The sequence below is a fragment of the Rhinoraja longicauda genome, chromosome 10 (genome assembly GCF_053455715.1).
Source record: "Rhinoraja longicauda isolate Sanriku21f chromosome 10, sRhiLon1.1, whole genome shotgun sequence".
Classification (NCBI taxonomy): domain Eukaryota; kingdom Metazoa; phylum Chordata; class Chondrichthyes; order Rajiformes; family Arhynchobatidae; genus Rhinoraja; species Rhinoraja longicauda.
Window position 1 is genome coordinate 23046951 of NC_135962.1, and position 25023 is coordinate 23071973.

A 25023-nucleotide genomic window follows, 5' to 3' on the forward strand; every position below is an offset into this window, starting at 1 on the left:
TAGGATGGCTATGCCAGAAATGACTGGATTAGAGATTTCAAATGGCCATATACATAGCGGAACTGCATTACCTGACAATGCCTTGCTTCTATTACAATCGCTAGACTTGATTTCATAGCGACACTTCATTGTCATCCGTACTTGCTCCATTGCAGCAAGAGCTAATATTGATGGATTAGATGGAAAGGGGAAATGCATATTTTGACAACATGTAATAACCAGTATGTTTGAGGCTGCAGACTTGAGCCACTAGAGGTTTACTAAGAAATGATTCCAAAACATGTATTTCAACCATTTACAAATTATGATGTAAGCCTTTTGAGTTCCCTCCCTACTATTATCACAAAAAAATCCTTGTACTTTTTTTGAGCCATTAATTATCTTCATTACTGAGTGTAAAATAAAGGACAATTACATTGTTTGGATGAATTCTGGTGTTAGGAAGCATATCTGTCACTGTGGCATAGTGCAGTAACTGACAGCCAAGGATTGATGACCAAGAGCTGTCCAAGAGGCTAAGGAAGCCTTATACAATGCAAATTACCAACTGTGAATTTAGATTCATCCTATTCATTTCGTTCGCCGCTGCTGAAACTATTAGTGGTTTAGTAGTAGCAAGGGGTCATTACTAATATGGACAAGGTAAGATGAGGAAAACCTCCTGCAATTACATGGCTTTCAAAAGGGCTGGAGGCTGATCCAAAAACGTGTCAACACCCAGCAATCAAAATAATTTATCTCATTTTTAAAAAAAAATCCATATTAGATGAGCATTACTTTCTTTCCTTGCAGAGATATTTTTAATGAAACACTGTCCTTCTGTAGTCGGAGTGAATTTAATCAGTGCCAGCTTTTGTTTTGCGGTTCCAAGCTTCTCATGACTGATGCTTATTATTTTTCACAGCATCCGTATCCATCAGAGGAGCAGAAGAAACAGTTAGCCCAAGACACAGGACTCACGATCCTACAAGTCAACAACTGGTGAGTGACTGATCCCTCCTATGCTTTCTCTCTATGGAAAGGTGCTTTGCTTTGTAACTAACCCCCTTATTTTTTTGGGTGATACGAAAATATTTAACACCCAAACATGCAACTATGTTTGTGGCGCGCTGGACAGAAGGTTTTGCATTATCCCATTTCAGAACCGTATTTAGAATAGGATATTGATTTTCCTTTTTGATCATTTAAAAAAAAAGTATACTTTTTTTTCCCATTTTACATGTGCGATACGATGGATTACTGCCACAGTAGTAATACTAGTTGTCCCTTTGTAGATGGCTTAACACGTAACTTTGAATGGGAGTGGGGGAGATGTGGGGAGGTTGGATTAAATGAAATGATCACAGTACCAAAGAAATGATACAGGAATTACTTATCAAAATACTGGCCCGGGCTTTATCTGCAGCTTAATTTTGTTCAGTACATTCTCGGGTGATGTTCAGATTAATTGAACTGACAGTTTCCTTTCAAAATTCAGGGAAGGTATTTGCACGGATTTCAGGTCTTATACAAACTTAATTACATGGAACCCCATTTTATCATTATAATTCCATGTAGCAGAGGTTGTATTTACAAATGAGAAGACTTTCCTTTTATTCGCAGCTTTCCTTAATATATTTATCAAAGCAGGTTCATTTACAAAGTGCTCTATCTATGGGATACAGGCAGGCAGACATTAACGAAGCTTTTAGGTTTATCGGACTCCGTGGCTGATGAGCAACCTGAGGGTCAATTGATTTTGTGGTTCTGTGATTCATTTTTTTCTCATTTTTCTTGGATCACAATGAGAGACATGCCTGGAGAATTAGCCAGTTTGTCTGCCTTATCTGTCAGGCAATTTTTTTTTTCCTAGGGAAGTCAAGCTACTTAAATTGGCCACAGGAACTGCTGTTATCTGACTTTAATGCACCCTATAGTGTGGATAGCATTTCAATTACACCAGTAACCAAAGCTTAGCCACGGCCTTTTCATGCTACGTAAAAGGCAATGTGCCTAGTTACAGTGCAGAAAATTGAGTTGCCCACATTCTGTCAGGCTGACATATGCAGAAATAAACTGCTGCATTGAAGATCAAAAAATTACCAAATTGTTTTATATCAGAATAACACATTTCGTGAAGTGCAATAATTGTACCCTTCTTTGAAAAGGTATCGTGAAACCAGTGAGTTAGATAACATTTAAAGCTAATGCTTCAGTTGAGTATTTTAATTTTGCCAGTTTATGTTATGCTAGATGTGGTACATTTTGATCCAACTTAATAATTTAATGTTTGCTAACGTTAGGAGCTCCAGCCACTCAAAGATCAAAAGCTTCAGAGCGATCAGCTGACATTGTCATTTTTGAAGCAAGAATTAGATGTACAGCACCGATTGTCAGACAGAAAGTCGAAGGGGACGCAAGGATCTATGTTTGTAAACACTGGACATGGGGCACCAAGTACCAAATCATAGTCCCATTAGACATCGTAAAGTGCAGGGACTGCACACTATTAAAAATGGGAAAGGGCTAATAAATAGCTTCAACCAAAATCAGTCAAATTAAGTTCTTGTTTTCCAAGTAGAAGGGTGTTTTGCAGAAGTGCCCCAATTAATTTGTAGAGTTTTCTTATTTGCTATCAGCAAATTAATGGTCAGTGCCAGTGGATTGACGCTGTTAGTTTGAGGCAGCCACATGAAAGGGCATGCTGAATCATTCCTTTGTCTCAGCAGCACAATCAAGGCTTGGAGAGGTCAGAAGGAAGCTCTGTTTTGATACAGCAAGTGGCGCGTCATTCCCAACAGCAGGAAACGTGTTTGCGATTCCTTACCATTTACTTAATTTCATTTGCTAGAGGCAATTAAAAAAAACAATATTAGACAATATTCGGGATAAAGTGGTTAGAAATGTTGCAATGGTTTCTGGGCATTGATAAATAGCAAGATAAAAGATTACTTTATGCCCAAAGAACAGCATTTTTAGCTTTGTCTTTTGTTTCAGTTCTAAATTTAGAAATAAAGGTTTACTTAATTCTCTGGGGCACTCTCACTTAGAGGAATTTTAGTACTGTATGGGATTTGAAATCACATGATACCTGAAGACTGAGGTTTTCCTCTGTAGTGTCAAATTACTGTTTTTTTAAGTTTATCTGATTGTTGTGAAAACATCTTTGGATTCAGTTGTGACTCATGGGAGAATATTGTGGTGGCTTTTGGAAAGAATCAACATATGGTGTGAAATTTATCTTATCCTATATGATGAATGATGACAGATGCCAAATTTTGCATTAATGTACAGATTCAGTTTATCTTTCTGGATTACGTGCTGTATATTATTGTGTGTAAAACTGCATATCATGAACTGAATTTTTTTTAAAGGCTTACAGTTGTATTTGTCTGTTAATACTAACAGAATTGCTAATGCCCTAAAATAGTGTTTACATGACACAAGAGAAAGAACCTTTTATTTATTAATTCATTGTATATTTGCCCATCCCTAATTGCCCTTGAAAAAGGAGATGTGAGCCACTTTCTTGAATCACTGCATTCTGTTTGGTGAGAGTGCTCCCAGAGAGTTGTTGGGAAGGAGGTTACAGAATATTGAGCAAAGCTGCATAAGTCAAGATGGTCATAGAGTCTTAGAGCACGGAAACGGGCCCTTTAGCCCAACTTTCCCATGCTGACCAAGACGCTCCATCTACACGAGTCCCACCTACCTGGGTAAGGCTCACATCCCGCTAAACATGGTGTGTGACTTGTTGGGCAAGTTGGAGGTGGTGGTGTTTTCATGTGTTTGTTGACCTTGTACTAGTTGCTAGAAGATGCTGTTGATTTGGGTGGTGCCATGTCAGAAGGCAGGGTGAGTTGCCTCAGTGCATCTTATAGATGATGTGCATTCATTCACAGCGCACTGGTGATGGGGGAAGTGACATGGATAGGCTGCCAATCAAGTGGCCTGTCTTGACCTGGATGATGTTGCGTTTCTTAAATGTTGCTAGGGCTAAGTTAATCAGACACGAGGAAAATATCCATTACACTCCTGACTTGTGGACAGGATATGGTGAAAAGGCTTTGGGGAATCATGAGTTGATACATTTACTGCAGAACACCAATCTTTCGAGCTGCCCATAGAGCCACAATATTCACGTGCCTCATTCAGCATACATATTCATTGATAATTCAACTTACGAGATTACCTTTCCCCACTATATAATTTTTAATTAATGTTTGATTTACTTTTAAATTTGGCTTTCATTAAGAAATTTTAGATATTTATAATAAAACCTTATTTTAAAACTTAATGTTGTAATTAATCGATTTTTGTGATCTCCTACAAGGGTATGCTATTGCATTGGCAATTTGAAATCACTTTATTTCATTATGAAAGTAAAATATTCCTTTTTATCCTCAACATATTAAAATCGAGAGTGGAAATTAATAGCCAAATTTTTCTCGATTTTTATTCTGGCCCAACAGTAGAATCTTCCCACTTCTTCAGTGGAATTACATTATCAATTATATAAAAATGAACAATGATTGTTATTACCCAATCATTGTTAAAATATGGCTACCACTTCAATATTAATAGATGGTTACCGAAAGGATATATCAAATAATTAGCATTGAAAGACGGTAATAAGTAGCTTATTAAAATCCATGTGAAGGATTTCTGACCTTAGCGCTCTGAAGAATACATATCACATGACAGCGAAGTCATCTTGCAATATAAGCACCCTCCTTGTCCTCCCTGTTGGATCACCTGCCTATGACATTTAATAAGCTATATGTATGATTTATTGTGTGCCCTTTTGACAAGATCTGGAAACTGAAATGTTATAGTCCTTGCTGGCATCCAGTACTGCTTTCATTATACACTCATCTAATGGAAGTGTTACATTTAGTCAAATGGATTATATGTAGAGCTGTGCAGATCTTGCACATTCCCTGTAGTCATTGTTCATAGCATAATAAAATTATGCTATCAATTTGCTATGAGAGGAACACTAGAGTTCAGTGACTTATACTCCAGTGTGTTTATACTGCAATCTGCTACATCTCGAACTTGCGACGATGCAAACAGCACATGGATTCCATTTACTGACTTCTGAGCTGCAACTACAGAATTTGCCAAGTAGGAACATATAGCAAGGAAAGTTACAAAAGGTTATAATAACCGCCTTAATTGTACACTAGTGTCTTGTGTGACCTGAAGGCACTTGGTAAAATTGAAACATTGTGCTGATGATGTTGCCAACATTGTTGTTGGGTTGTTGTGCTGTCCAAGGGATAGCTCTGACTTTTTTTACGGAGATACTGTAGCAACAAGTGACTATTCATTCTCTTTTGAATAACACTTCCAATATCATTGTAATCACTACTTCGCGAATTCCGATCTTAATGGTGATCTGAGTCAGATGCTGCAGCATGGTGGCTCAGCAGTAGAGTGGCTGCCTTCCAGCACCAGAAACCCGGATCTGATCCTGACTACGGGTGCTGTATGTACGGAGTTTGTACATTCTCCCCGTGACCGCATGGGTTTACCCCTGATGCTCCGGTTTCCTCCCACACTCCAAAGACATACAGTAGGTTAATTGGCTTTGGTAAAAATTGCAAATCGTCCCCTATGTGTAGGATAGTGCTAGTGTGCGGGGATCACAGGTTGGCTTGGTCTCAGTTGGCTGAAGGGCCTGTTTACGTGCTGCATCTCTAAACTAAACAGAGAAAAAGATTAAAAAATCAGTTGTTGGTTCCTGCTCCGATTTCCCCTTGAATTGACATAATTCAAGTGCTTTTTTTCTCTCAGAACTTGTAGCATCTGATCTTAGCCAGTCCAGATGTTTATTATGTTCCGTTGCATCTCCCGAGCATTGCCACTTTTGAAATCTTTGCTGCATCCTGCCAACTAACTGCTCATGTGTGCTGAGATTTGATCCAAACCAATACTTCCTCATCAAAACTATAGTTCTCCACCCGTGAAGCACAGACCTTGCCTGCATTTGAATATGTTAGGGAAATGTGGCTGTCAGTTTGACTGTAAGGACTTTGACATAAGTGACCAGATAATCTACTTGGTGTCGAGACTGAGGGATGGATTTTGGCTAGTTTATGTGAAGAAATTTACTGCCTCTGTTGGCGTGAAATTTTGTAAATCCCACCTGAGATAATTATTTGCTCAAACCCATAGTCTTCTGACAGAGAGGCACTGAATACAAGGTTGTTAGCTTGCAAGGAAAGAGTCAATCATTTCAGTTACTATTACTTTCCTTCTGCGGTTCACTTCTGCTGTTGCCATTTGTGTTATGACCCTCAATGATGCTATCCAGAATACTAAGATCAACTATCGATATATAACACACAAATCCATCTTTCATCCTCTTTATCCAAACCCCTGGCAGTTATTTCATCTGCTTGTCTGAAGATAAGCCTTACATGAGCCAAACTTTTAATCCAAAATAGTGCAGCCTCAGCAGAACTGTCTTTGGATGTGAACTGTTTCTGCAGACAATTGGCGGACATAGTCCGTCTTCCCATCTCAACGAACCCCTGCAAAGTGAAGCCACACGCGGTTCGAACCCAAACTGATGAAATGTCAGATAAAAGATCATTCACCTGAAACATTAACCTTGTACTAATGCTTTCTGCCCTTAACTGGCACCTCATGTCAGTTAATTGCTTTTGACAATCTCACAAAAATTGAATATCATCAGAAAATATGTTTTCTAATAAATAGAAACAAGGAGCTGCAAATGTTGGTTGACACAAAAGGACACAAAGTGCTGGAGTAATTTAGTAGGCCTGGCAGCATCTCTGGAGACCATGGATAGGTGACGTTTGTGGTCTGGATAACTTTTGCAGACTGCTTGTAGGAAGAAGGGGGAAAGAAAATTGGGAGAGGAGAGGCAGGACAAAACGTGCCATGATTTATCCTTCCTCTCCTCTTTCCCAGTTTTCTTTCCCTGCCCCCACCTACAATCCATCCGAAGAAGGGTCCCGACCCGAAACATCACCTCTCCACATCTTCCGATAATATCTGTTTAAGGATAAATATTAGCCAGGGTGTTACAGAGGATGCCCCTACTCTTTTTGAATTTGAGCTATGGCAATTTTGCAGTTGAATGGCCATCAAAGTGGGCAGCGCACAGTACTTGGTGTCATGTGTCACACAAGGGGAAATGGTTGTGGCTGTCAGTGGCCAATCTTGCCAACATGATGACATCACCATGGGAGTTCTTCATAGCCATGTCATAGCCCCAGCCATCTTCAGCTGCTTCATCAACCATCTTCCTTCCAATAAGACGTCAGAAATGGGGATGTTCCCAGATGATTGCGCAATGTTTGATGCCATTGTAATTCCATGGTGCATGAGGCAGTCCATGACTGCATGTGGCAACTGGCAAGTCATACACAAGTTCCGGCACCTGCATGGCTCCTTGGAAACATTGCATCCTGCCTCAACTATCCTCTCTGCACTCCCACTACTTATTAGGTTTAGAGATATGGCATGGAAACAGGCCCTTCGGCCCAGCAAGTCCGTGCCGTCCATGGGTCACCCATTTACACTAATTCTATGTTATCGCATCCACTTCCTGCATACCTGGGGGCAATTTGCAGAAGCTGATTAACCAACAAACCCGCAGGTCTTTTAGGATGGGGGAGGAAACCGGAACACCCAGAGCAAACTCACATGGTCGCAGGGAGAACGCTCAAACTCCTCACTGCAGCACCCGAGGTCAGGATCGAACCTGGGTCTCTGGCGCTGTGCCACTCACTGTGTGCTGCTCTTTCATTTTTGTTCCCCCATTTCCACCACGAATTGTCTCTTCTCTAACCACCACCTCCAGACTATTTGTGACCTCCTTCTCATATTGCTCTCTTACATTTTTTGACCTGTCAGGTTGTAAAACCCTTTTCTTCAATGCCTACCCATCAGCCGCTCCCCCCACACTAACTATTTGCCTCTTGTGGCCGGCCACATAACTACTGTGTTTCACTCCCCCATTCAGCTCGTGCCAGGCATTCCTTCTGCACATTGAACAGAACTGTTCCAAACCAAACCACTGCTTCAAGAAAGCCAAAAAAGCTTGTTTTGGGAAACAAGCAAAAAAAAAGCTCAAATAACTCGTAAGAGTTCCTTACATTATAGCAATAAAAAATGTTGGCTGCTGAGAAATTAGAATTACCCACCTGTTCCATAGCTGTTTGGTTATTTCATTCTTGTCTATCAACAGTAAATCAGGGGGGAGGTAGTGGCCTCTAGAAATGGTAACCAAGAAGTTTTAGAAAATGGGCACTCATTATGAAAAACAGGTGGCAGCAAAAACAGCTTTGTAGGTATGCATACATCTTGTATTAATAAAATCTTCAAATAGCCCAAGCGAGAAGGCAAACTGATATTTAAAGGAGCAATGTCATCCTGTGGAGTAAGAGGAGGTGATAGTGGTCTGAAGAAGAGTTCCGACCCGAAATGTCACCTATTCCTTTTCTCCAGAAATGCAGCCTGACCCGCTAAGTTACTCCAGCATTTTGTGCCTATATATGATGCTGGGGACAGTTCGGAGAAGCCTCTTCCATCACCAAACAACAGTGCATATTTAACATTCTCTGGAGGGATTTAGCCATATAATGCATTTACATTCACTTTCTACTGTAAAGAAAATTGTCAAGGCGTAGTAAATACTATCTCAACATTCCCTGCTAAGCAAGAAATGGTGGCATTTTAAACACTTAAAGATGGTTAAATGGTTTAATTTAACCATTTAAATTATGACTTAATTTAAAACCATAAATTTATGTTATGGTTAATCTGATGGCATCAATGGCACAAATCACTTCTGTAAACCAAAATTTATGAAGCCTTTTCTAACACAGGCCGTTTAATACTTGTGAACAAGGTATTAAGATGTAAAAAAAAAAGTAAGATTGGAAACATTACATATTTGAGAAGATACAGGTCAAAATTATCTGCTAATATTGTGATAAATCTAAATAGAGAATTGTATATTTAATGGTTTGTTTCCTTTGTTAGAGGGTCCATGTTTCCTTTATGATTATCTATAGTACCAGCCGTGTGATGTAACACACTTGGAGTCAATGTGGCACAGGTTACACGCATAAATCAATGTTAATTTTAAGGTGGGAGGCAGCAAGGAAACAGTTTTGAATATAGACAGAGAAAAATAGACTAAAACAGAGTGAAGGATGCAGTGTACACAAATAAGCAGCTTAATGCATCTTGGCACACAGTGTAAGCCTTGTAGGAGCTTGAGGAGCCTCCGGCAATCTGTGAGTTGAATAGCAATTTTATTACTTTGTCATTAAACCAATTTCACAGCAGTATTGTTTGTTAATGAGCAGCAGCAAACGAGTGAAGATGTCACACAGTGGAATAGCAGTGAGATTTGTGACCAACGACAGCATCACTGAGATGAAAAGGCCATCGAAGGCTATAAAAAGGAGCAATTGGGGCTGGGGGTGGGGTAGGGGGGGGGGGTTGGGGGAAGTGGTTGAGGTGGGGGTTGGAGTGAGCAGTCAGTCTGATATTTCACAGCAAATCACTGTAAAAACAATGACAAAATAAAACTCGTTAAAGCAGATATAAACAACAATGTGGCAGGCTGCGTTTTTAAACAGCTAAGTGAGGGAGAAAGAGCATCTATTTTTACTTGCGTCCGTTCTGAATTACATTTTGTAAAATAAAATGTTGTTTTTGATGGTGTCTGCATTATCACAAGTCTTCATGTATTCTGCACTTGAGTTTGGGAACTACCTTACTGAATAGCCAATTGAAGCAACTCCCACTCGCTGATCCCTTTTATATGCGGAATACAGAAGTCTTCAAGGCAGCACCTGCCCATCGTGTAAGATTTATAGTTTAAGCCATCCAGTTAGCTTCAGTGCACACAGGGTCTAACTTAGTCTCAACACAAATTGCACTCTATAATTTAAAGGTGCCATCAAATCCAAACTACCCTGTGATGTATGCCCACTGCGAGGAGTGAAGCACCCATCATTTAGACTCGCATCTGCTGCAGTATAACGTTAGTTTAAGGTGAGCCTTATGCAGAGCATCTACATGTTCAGTAGTACGTGGTACTGTACTGAATGCATTCATCGATTCATAGAGTCATACAGCATGGAAATAGGCCCTTCGATCCAACTTGCCCATGCCGACCAAGACTCCCCATCTACACTAGTTCCACCTGCCACGTTTGGCCCATATCCCTCTAAACCATTTAATTCAATTTTTAACACAAAGCTCAAATAGATTGGCATGAAGAAGCACTGTAACTTTAAATTCTAGGTTTTTAATTGTTGGGGTTTATCCTTTATAAAGGATATGAGGACCCATGGTATAAATGGGCATGTGGACATTTGAGGTGTTCAAAATGTTGGAAGGAGCTTACAGACGTGATATAGGAAAATTATTTCCATTGCTGGAGGGTATTGAAAATGATGGAACCCAGAAATAAAACTATCAAATTGGGAAATGTTTAAATCAAAAAGTGGTAGAGGGGCAGCACAGTGGCGCAGGAGTAGAGTTGCTACCTTACAGGTTTGATCCTGACTACGCGTACTGTCTGTATGGAGTTTGTACGTTCTCCCTGTATCTCTCAACTAAAGTACTAAAGCTAATGCAAACGTGGAATTTTCTGTCCTCAAAGGGGTGAAAGTGAACCAGTTAAAAGTTTGAATACTTTTAAGATTGCTAGAACTTTGGAAGGGAAGTGTAAATTGAGCAAAACGGAGCCAAGTCAAATAAATGGACTTAAAATGAAGACCAGCTAGGATCTAACCAAAGGGGAATGCAGGAGTGAAGATGGGCTGAATGGCCTCCTGTTGCTGATGTTCCTTTTCCAAAACATGATAGAATTGAGAGTAAGCTTTACTGGTGGTAGTTTTTCTGTTGAAGAGACCTGAGTGACACCCCGGCCACTCCCTCTTCTCCCCTCTTCTATCGGGCAAAATGTACAGAAGTACACGCTCACCTCCAGATTCAGGGACAGTTTCTTCCCAGCTGTTATCGGGCAACGGAACCATCTTATCAACAACTAGAGAGCAGTCCAGAGTTACAATCTATCACATTGGAGACCCTCGAACTATCTTTGATCGGACTTTACTGTACTTTATCATGCATTAAACATTATTCACATTATTCCCTTTATCCTGTATGTGTACACTGTGGATGGCTCCATTGTGACCATGTCTTGTCTTTCCGCTGACTAGTTCACACGCAACAAAAGCTTTTCACTGCACCTCAGTACATGTGACAATAAACTAAACTCAACTTATTTTCCTGTTTAATTTGCCCTTGGTAGAATATGGTTAAACTTTATTCCGAGCCAGTGCTCATCTTTACAGTCCTGGGAGTTTAGCAATATTTCTTTATGCCTGGCAGGGCAGAAACCATTGGCTGACCTGTTTTAGTTGGCAACGTTTCAAGTCTCTCCTGCTCCTGGGGTACAATTGGACAGAATTCCCAGAACGATCAATTCACTTTTAGATTCCTTCCATTGTGCGTGTTATACATTTTCACCGTTCCTGTGATATAGATAGTGTAAAAATACTATGTTTTCAAAGGAATGTAATTAGCACTTCCAATGTCAAGAAGAAAGGAGAGAAAATGGTGTAAAAGGGATTTGAAACGCTTGTAGTTGTTTACCAAACAGAAGACCTGGCTTCACAGGGGAGAACACATTTCATAGAGGCTATCAGTAACACTCAAAGCAGCGATATAGTCTGCCTGTGGCATACAGACGTTTAAGGTGGAACACCATATTTGGTAGAAGGTGAAGATAAATTGAATTAAAGAAGATTCCACAGAAGGGCTGATGTTATCAAACCTCCATGGACCCTCTGATATAGATGGTAGTTTGTGAACGTGCCAATTAACGGTTGAGTTTTGTTCTATAATTTCTAAATGTCAGGAATGGAAAACTACTGTCATTGGCTGCTTCGAGAAGTCTTTACTTTTGCTTAAGACCGCCAGTTACTAAAATACATTTTTTGGATTACTGAAAATTAATCACTGCAGCACAGTTGGAATGGCTTAAGTTGGCACCTTTTCTAAATTGGAGCTTAGAAAAAAAATCTTAAGATATCAATGCAGACCAGACAGATAGTTAAGAGGCGGTCACCATGGGGACTAGGACTAATAGTCACCTGTCTTAAGTGGTTAGGTCTAGACATCAGTTTCTGATCCCCTGTGTGTGAAACCTTGGTCTCTATTGGTCAAACCATTATAGGTCTGCAAAGGGGAATGGAACAGCTTAATATTCACATAAATACGAGCCAAATGTTCAAATTATATTCCAATCTTGTTGCACTCCTAATGATTAACTATATTTTAGAATTTGCTTTGGAAAGTACTAATCAGTCCTCTCGTTATACCCAGGTCCCTTTTCTTTAGCAAAAAAATTGACATCGTTAAATTTGAGAAATTTAAGAACTTGAGCACTTCAATGTTCTCCATTATCTTTTATCTTTGCTTGGATATGAATGTTTTATCAAAGTAGGTCGACTCCTAGTTTATTGTCACATGTACTGCTGAAAGATAAGTCACTTGTTCGATAGTCAGGGCCACAATGGGGATAAAGAAAGGTGAAAAATCCAGTGGGGAAGGTTGACAAGTTTAAAATAGCACCCTCTTTAGGTTAGTTCTGCTACCATCATTTAACCTTGCCTAAATGTGCACAAATTATTCATGCATTTTGTGGAAAGCTAATGTATTGACATAGTTTAATGGCATTGATATTGAACGTGCACATTAATTATGTTGATATTTGGCAGTATTATGTAAATCCACTGTATACAACTTCAACAAGTGGAAAAGAAGCTATTTTGAAAAATGCATATCAGCCATAAAGATGTTAGGAGACCAGTGATAGATTATATCACATTTATCCTTCTGCTCTGAGACTGGGTCATTTGGGCAAGTCACTTCAGACTAACATGGATTTTTTTTTTAAATTGATAAACTTGGGTTTTGGTAACATAGGTTGGAGAGTACAAGTAAGAGAAATATTGTAAAATCATGTGTAATGTAAATCACACAAGGGATTGATTTTCTACCAGTGGTTGGGCATACAAAAAGTGCTATCTACGAACAATTTAAAGTAGAACTTCATCTGTTCAATTAATTCCATTATAAATTGAAACAAATAGTCAGAGGATAGAGGCTTTCACACAAACAGACTTGAGGTTTAATGTGAGTGTAAAGGAGGGAGAGCTCTATGCACTATTAATGTCAGACGACTCAGAAAACACGATTCGCTGGCCTCAGGGATGAACCTGACACACCACTCTACAACCAGTATCTACTTTCATTTGCGTTTTCTTGACAGTCAGGCTTTGTGGGTTTTGCCTTGGGATCTGCGAGAAGTCAGGTTGATCCAGTGCTCTACCAGTAGGTACAGATTTAACTCTGATTTAAATCCCATGTTGAGTGTTTGCTTTACATGATGTGCCCTAAAATACATTCCACATTGTGCACATTTTTTTAAAAAGTGAAGTTTAATTCCTTTGCAAACCTGTGGTTGGACATTTTTATTTGGTTGCTGAAGATCAGAACTTGTAGACACATCCTTATGTAAATAGCGCAGGAACTAAGGCAGAATGAAATTGGTATCTTGTGTTATCTCTGAGCGGGGGCTGTTGAATGTAGGAATGATGTTAGACAATATTGATTAAATAATTATCACTCTACCCTTGTATAGAATTGCCCTGCTGTTGTTCCACTGAAAATAATTTAAAACTCTGCTGATACACAATACGGGCTGCTCCCTGTCTACAGTAATGACAGAGCAACAACTCTCCATGGAGTCAATCAGTCCCATAATTGAGATATTTTCCACTCTGTTCATGATTCACTGCTCTTATTCTAAATGACACTTGCAAGAGTAGTTGGAGGTCAGGCACTTCAGTTTATTGACCTGAACTAGCGGTTTCAAAGATTTGTAAGGTAGACCAAGCAGCTGACTATAAGATGGCATCAAAGATATGGTTTACTTCTCTGTAATATGAAGAGCCATGTTCAAAATAAAAAGTTATTTTCTACTTGCTTTCTATTGTGCACAATGTTTTTAAACTATAATTACCTCCAGATTGACTTGCGTTTAATATAAGAATTGAGACTCATCGCTCTACATGTTGAGTTCAGGATTTATTAAGTCCATTAATATAATCTCTAATTCAATCAAGTAATCTAACACTGCTACATAAAAGTGAGGTATTGATTATGTTTAGAGTTTATCATCATGGATGATTAATAGCAAAGCATCTTAACCACATCAGATTTATCTACAAAGATAATCGTTCAGTGGACCATCCAGAAATCTTTTTGCAAAAACATCTACCATGCACTCTGTAAATTAGAAGCCAGCCTAATGCTGCACCTACTGAATGCTGTGTGCTGGTGATATGTGTGGAGGGTGAAGAGCTGAATTTACTTCAGCAATATACATGTCAAACTAGAATGTTTGGATCGGGGCTAATGGAACTAATCCCAATAAGGAAACTTCACTCTGATTTGCTCTGTGGATTCTGAGAGAATTTTTGTTTTGTGACTGACAGACAGCCAAATATAAAGTTACCTCTCTAATCCCCATTCTTTAGGTCTTATAGCCTTAATAAATAAAAAAGGAAAAATGCTCTTGACTGTGGATAAGGCTTTAGAGGTCAGCAGAAATATGAAGTGCACTTCAGGCAAGATGTGCCATAGGGGAGGATGGAGCATTCTTTCTTAGTATGGAAATGGGGAGTATGTATGTAGTTTGGACGAGATAGTTGCCACAATAAGGCTCCTTTCATACAGGTGTGTTTATGCCCCAGGCGTGTTGGCCACAGTCCATTCAATGTACAGAAGTTAAATTGAACAATAAACAACTGAATCTCGAAAGGTGAGCATCAGAAGAGATGCCTGAGAGCTGTCTCGAAGCCAACGAAAGCCTGTTGCAGTTGTCAGAGCTTGTTGATGTTGCAATGAACAATGCAGTTTTCCACCAGATTTCATGGTTCTGCCTTAGGAAAGAAAGTAAAATAGAACAGAAGAACAAAGTCCTAGTACATAAATCAGCAGCTGCTCTTTGCCAGATCAAAGGAATGACATTTTTGCTCCTGCTCAGCTTGTCCACTTCAGGTGGTTGATAGACAGCTAACAGCTGGCCTACTGCTGATGATAACTGGACCATATTATCTTTTGGAGGATTAATAATAAAATGTACTATGACTTTAAGTGGAATAACTGAAGGAAAATTGGAAGCGTATATTATGTGAAACCCTTTACTGTACCATCAAATTGAGCTTGTTTCATTTTCTCTCCAAACTTTGTGAGCTAATAGGTGATTCTTCTCTTATTGAGCCATACTGTAACCATTGTCAAGTTCACCTCTGGAATGAAGAAAGGTGTTCAATCGTTAAGGTTCAAATTATTTTATTTTTATTCACTTGTCAACCAACTCCCACGCTTTCACAGTCAAGGCATTATTTAATTTGTTGTATTCCCTACAACTGTAATTACTCTGCCTCACCCTTCCTATTGTTTGGCAAGATTTTAAAAATATCTACTTGCCCACGCAAAAGGTTCCACTTAAATGCTAATAAGCGACAGACAAAAGTAATGTTTGCTGGATTGGATTACAAGTTGCGTTGAAGTTTTGAAATGCATTGTTTTCTTTGAAAATGTATTAATAATTAATGCTAAACCCTTGATTACAGTTTAATTAACTTTACCTCAATACTGTTGCATATGATTTTTTTCATTACGTTAGTTCAAGTAGTTATTAGAGCACAAAATGTTTATTAAAATAAGTCTAATCGGTGCATTTGAGCTGTAATTATACACCAATTAAAAAACAACTAATTTGAAAATATCTAAGTATTGATAAATTTAAGAAGATATAAATATTAACACATTTAATTAAAAGATCAATGAAATAATAGTCGTTCAGTTATTTTCTTTCAACAAGCCAAATTGTTCTGATTAATTTATGCTATAGTAAATTAGGGAGGTTGAAAATTACTTTATGAATGAAAGAGATTAAATATGAAGATGACAAGAATATGCAGATAAATGCAGATGTTAAAATCGAACATGCCAATTCATAAACTTTCACTCACATCGAGTGCCACAGTTCAGCATTTTCAACACTGAAAGAGATAGACCTTTCAAATTATTGCACAGGCTGAATATTCCATGTAGGAAACAATCCATGGAAAATGCCTATCGTCTCCATCCTACCCAAAATCCCTGCAACGGGGCTGTGTACGACCAGCAAAGTGTATCATGGTTAAACAGCTGCTCCATGTGGGAGGGAAATTTGGCTGAAGATTGTCTAGAAAAAAATACATTAGAACAACCTTTCACAAGCAGCGATGTTAGATTCTGTTGTGCCGCAACCTTCCAGTAATCCGAAACAAAACAAAGGCCTGGATAGAGTGGATGTGGAGAGGATGTTTCCACTAGTGGGAGAGTCTAGAACCAGAGGCCATAGCCTCAGAATAAAATAATCTACATTTAGAAAGGAGATAAGGAGGAATTTCTTTAGTCAGAGGGTGGTGAATCTGTGGAATTTATTGCCACAGACGGCTGTGGAGGCCAAGTCAATGGATATTTTTAAGGCAGAGATTGACAGATTCTTGATTAGTACGGGTGTCGGGGTTACGGGGAGATGGCAGGAGAATGGGGTTGAGAGGGAAATCAGCTATGATTGAATGGTGAAGTACACTTGATGGACCGAATGGCCTAATTTTGCTCCTATAACTTATGAACCAAGTATCGCTCTCTGCAGGTCTCAGCATATGAAGGTCCAATGGGACTCTCAGAGGCAAAGGGGCAGGATTCCCAATATAGGCAGCAGTCAACTCTATTCAACTGCATCCATAAAGCCCCCGGAGCATGCGAACAGGAAACAACAGAACAAGCATGTGCCTAGCAACAACCTCCATGGGAATTACTCATTACTAATGATTGGGCTTATTGAAGCAACTCGAGTGAGGGGCGATCAGTGAGGTCACTGAGGGATCTTGAGGGGAAGGGTTGATCAGTGGAGAAACTGAGGTACCTTGAGGAGAAGGGTGATCAGCAGGGTCACTGTGGTTCCTTGAGTTGAAGGTGATTAGTATTGTCACTGAGATACCTTGAGGTGAAAGGTGATTAGAGATGAAGGGTGATCGGTGGGTTCACTGAGGTACCTCGAAATGAAGGTGATCAGTGGCCTTGGTTCAGCATCATTCACAGTGGCTCTTCCTATTGTAAGAGTCTATTTAACATGGTAACATTATTGGTGTCACGATTATTGTCACATGTGGCGAGATACAATGGAAAAACCTGTACCTCATTACATTTTGTGTGCTATTCGTGCAAATCATAACAAATGCAAATCAGTTGTTAGTGCAAAAGAGAAAATAAATAGATTGTAGTATATAGTGTTACATCTGCAGAGATGGTGCAGATATAAAAAGGTGCAAAGGTCCTAACGAGGTATTGTAGATCGAGAACTTATTTCATGCATATCAAAGATCCATTGAAGAGCCTGATAACAGTGGGGAATAAGCTGTTCTTGAATCAGTTAGTACATGCTTTTCAGCTGTTGTATCTTTTGGCCAAAGGAAAAGAGTAGAGAGAATGACAGGGTGGGAATGTACATTGATTACATTGGTTGCTCTCCCGAGACAACGTGAAGCCTGGAGTTCAGAGAGTTGACCTTAAATGTTAACTCTGTTTCTCCTTACAAAACCACTAACCAGTTGAGAGGATAAAGTTCTTTTTCACAGGCAGTGGCACAGTGGTAGAGTTGCTGCCTTACAGCGCCAGAGACCCGGGTTCGATCCTGACTACGGGTGCTGTCAGTACGGAGTTTGTACGTTCTTCCTGGCACTGCGTGGCACTTCCTCCCACATTCCAAAGATGTGCAGGTCTGTGGATTACAGGATAGAACTAGTGTACAAGTGACAGTGGGTTGGCATGGCTTTGGTGGGCCAAAGGGCCTGTTTCCACGATGTATCTCTAAAACTAAAGCTAAAAATGGGGAAACAAATCTCTGACTATCTGTCCTCTCTGTGTTCTTCATAATTTTTTCCGATCATCAGTTGAACCATAGTCTCTGACACTGCAAATAAAACAATATTAATTTGTCCAACCTTTCCTTATAGCTGATACTCTCTAATTCAGACAATATCATAGCAAACCATCCTCTCCAAAGCCTCTGTGTTCTTCCTGAAGTGGGGCAACCAAAACTAAACCTAATACTCCAAATGTATATCCAAAGTTTTATAGAGTTCCTTCTGATCTTCCCAACTTTTATGCTCAGTGCCTCGACAGTAACCACCCAGATTCTTTACCACCCTATCTACTTGTGATGCCACTTTTAGGGAGCTAAAGATTTGCACCCCAAAATCTATCGGTACGTCAATGCTCCTTAGGGTCCTGCCATTTATTGTATTAATGTACTTATGTCATTCCTGCCCAATTTTCTCTGGGTTTGTCCATTATTGTAGCTAATCGCCTGCTCTAGTGAAATGAAAATGTACATTATCCCATGGAGATCACTGGACTACAGACAATATTGGACAAAATTTCCAGTTTTAATCCAAGTGTCTCAAGACTGACTTTAGCATCCACTATTGTAGTTCCAGCTAAGGACTGAATGTGGCCTGTTGCTGATTAATTATCCCAATCGTCATTAGGAAGACTGGGTTCTTTATAATGCTACATTATTATGCTACAAATGAATTACAGACATAGCTGGTTGTTCAAACCATGACACATTCACTTCATCCCTATTTAGGCGCCACAGTGGTGCAGCTAGTAGAGCTGCTGCCTCACAGCTCCAGTGACCTGAGTTGAATCCTGACCTCTGTTGTAGTCTGTGTGGAGTTTGCACGTTCACCATGTGACTGTGCACTCTGTTTCCTTTGGGCTCTCCAGTTCCAGCCCCCATTCCAATGACGTTCATGTTGGTACATTAATTAACCACTATAAATTGCCCCCGGTATGCTTATGAAGGGTAGAATCTAGGGGTGGGGGAAGTGATGGGAATGTGGGGAAAATGAAATTGGTTCAGGTAGGATTGGGTTTGGGGCGGCACATTGGAACAGTTGTAGAGTTGCTGCCTTACAATGGCAGAGACCCGGGTTTGATCCTGACGGGCGTTGTCTGTATGGAGTTTACATGTTCTCCCTGGATTTTCTCTGCTCCAGATTCTTCCCGCACTCCAAAGAAGTACAGGTTTGTAGTTAATTGCCTTTGGTAAAAATTGTAAATTGTCCCTAGTATGTAAGATAGTGCTGGTGTATGGGGTGATCGCTGTCACTTACAATTAATACGTCAATAGAACCATGGAGTCAGATAGCGTGGAAACAGGCCCATTAACCACTGCCCATGTCAATCAACATGCCCCATCTACACTCGTCCCACCAGCCTGTCATCACATCATGCCTGGACCCTCTGGTGGACCTCTTATTCACTGGTTAAGGTTCATTAAGATCATTGGGATTGTTCTGTAGATCACCAGCTGGTGGGATATTGATAAGCAAATTTGCTGGAAAATTGCCGAGATGCACAATGGACACAGTGAAGCAATGATGAAATGACTTTAGAGACTTTACAGTTTAAAGTGATGGGAATGTTAAGAGACTTTAAAGTTTAACGTCTCTAAAGGTATTCCATCATTGCTTCACAGCATACAGCATGGAGACAGGTCCTTCGGCCCACCGAGTCCACGCCAACCAGCAATCACCCCTGTACATTAACACTATCCTGTACACTGGGGACAATTTACAATTTACCAAAGCCAATTAACCTACAAAGCTAGATGTCTTTGGAGTGTGGGAGGAAACCAGAGTACTCGGGGTAAACCCACGTGGTCACAGGGAGAACATACCAACTCCGTACAAAGAGCACTCGTAGTCAGGATCGAACCCGGGTATTTGGCACTGTAAGACAACAACTCTACCAGCTGCGCCACTGTACCGCCCCAAACTCCATGAATATAGGTTGGAGCAGCAATAACTTAAGGAATTAAGTGAGGGATGAGATCCTGAAGGGTGTTCGGGAGAATATTCTCGCTCGGTGTGTTTCTGGCTGAGTGAGGAAGACAGCATTGCTCGACTTGTTTCTGGGAAATGAGCCAGGCCAAGTGGACCAAGTACCACTGGGGGAGCATCTAGGAAAGAGCGATCATAATATCACGTGTAGAATAGCCATGGGAAATAATCTCAGCCTCTCTGAGGTAAAACTAATCAATTGGATAAAGGCCAATTTCATTGGCATGAGAACAAATCTAGCTTGGATGAATTGAATTCAGTGCTGGGCAGGCAAAAAGTGTAATTGAACAGAGGAAGCCTGTTAAAGTGCAGATGTTTCAGCCACAATTGAATTACATTCCCATGAGGGAAACTGAAGTCAGAACTCAGTGGATGACCAAAACAGAAGTAGAGATTAAATCAGAGCAGAGAAGAGAAGCACACAGTAGATGCCAGGATTGACAACGAAAGTGAAAACCAAGTACTTGTTCCAATTAGTTTACTTCTAATTTAGTTTAGAGTTACAGCATGGAAACAGGCCCTTCGGCCCAACGAGTCCACACCATCGATTACCTGTACACTAGTTCTATGTCATCCCAGTTTTGCATCCTATACAATAGGGGCAATTTACAAGTGAGAAATTTAGTGGGAAAGTGAGAAAGGAAATAGGAAAGAGAGCATGCGAAAAGAATGACCACAAACATAAAAGGGAATCCAAAATATTATATAGGTAAGTAAATAAAAAAGTATTGTAAAAAAGAATTGTGGAGCTGATCAGATATTGGGCGGGAAATTGACTCGTGGAGACGAAGGACATTGGCTATGATACTAAAGGAATACTTTACTTCATTAGTCAAGGAGTAAAATGTGGCTCATCTCAGCAAAAGAAAATGTGATTGAGATTCTTGATGAGCTAAAAGTTTGTGATGAGAAGGCACTGGCCCAGCATAATCAAGGACGAATCTCACCCCAGCCACTCCTTCTTCTCCCCTCTCCTATCAGTCAAAAGAGGCACAGAAGTTTGAAAATGCACACCTCCAGATTCAGGGACATTTTCTTCCCAGCTGTTATCAGGCAACTGGACGGTCCTCTCACCAGCTGGAGTGCAATTCTGACCTCCCCACATCGATCTAATTTGAGACCTTTGAAGTATCTTTAATCAGACTTTATCTTGCATTAAATGTTGTACCATTTATCCTTTATCTGTACACTGTGGACAACTGGATTGTAATCAGGTATAGTCTTGTTTGGATAACACGTAACAAAAAACTTTTCACTGTACCTCAGTACACATGACAGTAATAAACTAAACCAGACTAAAAATGTGGTCAAGGTCCACCAAATCTACAGCAACCATCGATCACCCGTTCACATAAGTTCTATGTTATCCCACTTTTTTATCTACTCCGTATACTAAGGGCAATTTACAGCAGCTAATTAACCTACCGACCCTTTGGGATGTGTCTTTGGGATGTGGGAGAAAACTGGAGCAACTGAAGGAAACCCACACGGTCACATAGGTAGAAAGTGCAAAATCCACACAGACGGCACCTGAGGTCAGGATCGAACCCGGGTCTCTGGTGCTGTGGGAGGCAGATCTACCAGCTGCACCATTGTGCTGCCCTGGGCTTGTTGAGGGAACTGAGGGAGTAAGTTACAGAGGCTCTGATACTCTACCAGACAGTGATGGCTGAGCACTGACTTGTTTCAAATATTACAGCCTTATATAAAAAGGGTGACCCCAGGAACTATAACCGGGCAGCTTAAGATCGGATGAGAGGAAGGTTCTGACAATAACAGTGTCAGTGCACAGTGGCACAGCGGTGGTGTTGCTGCCTTACAGTGCCAGAGACCTGGATCGATCCCTACTATGGGTGCTGTCTGTATGGAGTTTGTCATTTCTCCCTGTGACTGCGTGGGTTTTCTCTGGGTGCCCCGGTTTCACATTTTTAGGTTAATTGGCTTCTGTAAAATTGCCCCTTGTGTGCAGGTTGCGAAAATTGGATAACAGAACTAGTGTATGGATGATCGATGGTCGGCATGGACTCGGTGGGCTGAAGGGCCTGTTTGCATGCAATATCTCTAAGCTAAACAGTAATATTAATCATAGACAGAATTAGCAGTCACTTAGGCAGGTGTGGATTGATGAGTGAAAGCCATGTGGATTTATTAAAAACAAATCATGTTCAACTAACATGATAGGTTCTTTTGATAAAGTTACAGGGAGTGTTGATGAGGGAAATGGGGTTGATATGGTCTATACATTGATGTCCATCAGGCATTCGAGAGATACCGCACAATAGGCACCTGATCAAGATTGAAGTCTGTTGTGTAAAAGAGACGGTGGCAATGGGAATAGAAAATTGGCCAGGTAGCAGGAAACAAGATGTGATCCATGAAAGATTGTTTCACAGTCTGGAGGGAAGTGTTCAGTGGAGTTTACCATAAGATTGGTAAAGGGACTACTTATTTCCTTTGAATGTACAAATGATTAGGACTTGGGCTTTGTAATCATACAGGCAGGTTTTGAGGATTTGGGTCAAAAATGGAGAAAGAACAACATTACAAAGAAACAGGTTATTAAAGTATAGTGAAATACAGTGAGAGGTTTAGAAAGGATTAAATTAATCGCAAGTCTTCTGCTCATTCGGTCTTCACTGATAGGAGTGGCAGTTGGTAGCAACAAGTCCCGATTTTTCTGCACACTGGGGACCCCTTCACAGTAGCCTGGCATAGAGAACTTGAAGGTCCTGGCACCATTCCTGTCCAGCCCGAGGTGAAGTCCAGTGAGCTTGCACACAGCATGCACTTATATATTCCATAAGCCCACGCTTCTTCCCTAATCTACAAACAACTAGGAAGGCTGCTGGTTCATTCATTAGTGAGGAAACTGAGTATAGAAGGTGGATTGTGAAGAATTTGTGGGCGCAGCCCAGACCATCACACACAAACCAACCTCCCTTCCATTGACTCCATCTACACTTCACTCTGCCTCGACAAGGCCACCAGCATAATTAAGGACCAGTCTCACTCTGGTCACTCCCTCTTCTCCCCTCCCCCAACAGGCAAGAGGTGCAGGAGTGTGAAAACGTGTACCTCCAGATTCAGGGACAGTTTCTTCCAAGCTGTCATCAGGCAACTGAACCATTCTAAAAACATCTAGAGAGCAGTCCTGAGCTACTATCTCCAGCATTGGTACCTCAGACGATCTTTAATCGGACTTTACTGGACTTTATCTTGCACTGAACAATACTCCCTTTATCATGTATCTTTACACGTTGGGTGGCTCAATTGTAATCATGGAAAGTCTTTCTGCTGAACGGGGAAATACAACAAAAGCTTTTCACTGTACCTCGGTACACGTGACAATAAACTAAATTAAATCGCTGTTACAGTCATACAAGATGTTGGAGAGGCTACATTTGAAGTATTGTGAAGATTTATGAGGAATGTTGTAAGGACTTGAGGACCTGAGCAATAGGGAGAGGTTGGACAGGCTGGGACTTTATTCCTTGGGGCACAGGAGGCTGAGGGGTGATTTTATAGAGGTGTATAAAATCATGAGGGGAATAGGGTGAATGTCTTTTAACCAGGGTAACGGAATCAAAAACCAGAGGAAATAGGTTTAAGAACTAGCATGAACAGGGCAGCATGAACCTAGTGGGCCTAAAGGCCTGTTTCCATGCAAAATCTCTAAACTACAACAAACTAAATATTTGCCTGGAATTTACTTCAATTTTTCAGGTGCTTAAGTTGATATTTTCTCAATGTAACCACATGTTAACTTTGATTTTAAAAATTCGAGCACCCACAATGAGTTAAAGAATTTGCTGACATACACTAGTTTCACCCGATATCCCAGGGGGAAGACAGACAGGATCATTGCTCAAACACAGATTTGCACAAAACAGGAAAGGCTGTACCAGAATGAATCAAGAACAAGTTGGGACCTGACCAAAGTATGCTAGTCATCTTGATTTCTTGCTTGATATATATCACGAGTAAAAAATAAAAATAAATTGCATTTATATAGCACCTTGTCTCGTCTCTCGGGATACATGATGGATTACGATGGGGTGCCTTCCCTGTTGCTGCATTGGCAAATATAGGAGAAATTGCTGTTAGCAGTGGGGCTGTTGACAGATTCTGATTCTGGCATTCTGATTCTGGCATTCTGCACTTAAAAACTCGTGGTGCAATTTCTCACATTTCCTTTGAATGTGGCAATCATACTGGCGGTACACTCATCGTCTTGAGTGAACTTCGCAAACAACTTTTATTGAGAAAATGCAAGCCCAAAACTGTTAATAGACTTTGGAACTAATTCTCTGTGTCTGTTACATGAAGCACCACCATAGGGATTCAATATCCCCTTTCTATACGTAAACTTGTATATTGTCACCGTTTGTACTTTAGTAACCCGCAAGGGGAGCACAGTGGCACAGCGGTAGAGTTGCTGCCTTACAGCGCCAGAGACCCGGGTTCGATCATGACTACAGGTGCTGTCTGTACAGAGTTTGTATGTTCTCCGTGTGACCGTTTGAGTTTTCCACGGGTGCTCCGTTTTCCCTCCACACACCAGTTTGTAGGTTAATTTGCTTCGGTAAAATTGTAAATTGTCCCTCATGTGTAGGATAGTGCAAGTGTATGGGATGATTGCTGGTCAGTGTGGACTCGATGGGCCAAAGTGCCTGCTTCTGCCCTGTATCTCCAGTCTTAAGTCTACATTTATGAAGGAAAATGCATAATGATACAGTCATGATGTAGAGGACAGTATCTACCAAATCTAGGGTCAGCCTTTATAACGAACAATGAGCGTAATGTTCTGCTATCCCATGGATCTGCCCAAGAGAGGTCTGAAATCGTTCCTGGGTACTCAGTAGTGAGCACCATACAGTTAGTCCTTGGAGAAACGGTTACTGAGTCCCCGGCACTTTCCAGTAATGATTTGTGTGGCAGTGGGAAACCCTTGTGGAAGGTATTTGTCTCTGGAGATGTTGCTAGCTTTGTGTTAACCTGTGTCAAAGAG

The 25023-nt window shown here is 40.5% G+C and overlaps 1 protein-coding gene across 5 annotated transcripts in view; it reads left to right on the plus strand.

The window, feature by feature from the left end:
- Positions 1-25023, plus strand: part of meis2a (Meis homeobox 2a) — a 119183-nt gene that overhangs the window by 75890 nt on the left and 18270 nt on the right. For all 5 annotated transcript variants that reach the window (XM_078406388.1, XM_078406387.1, XM_078406391.1 and 2 more), the window contains one exon: positions 905-981. In XM_078406388.1, coding sequence (XP_078262514.1) covers positions 905-981 — 77 coding nt within the window. The remainder of the gene's footprint in view (positions 1-904; positions 982-25023) is intronic.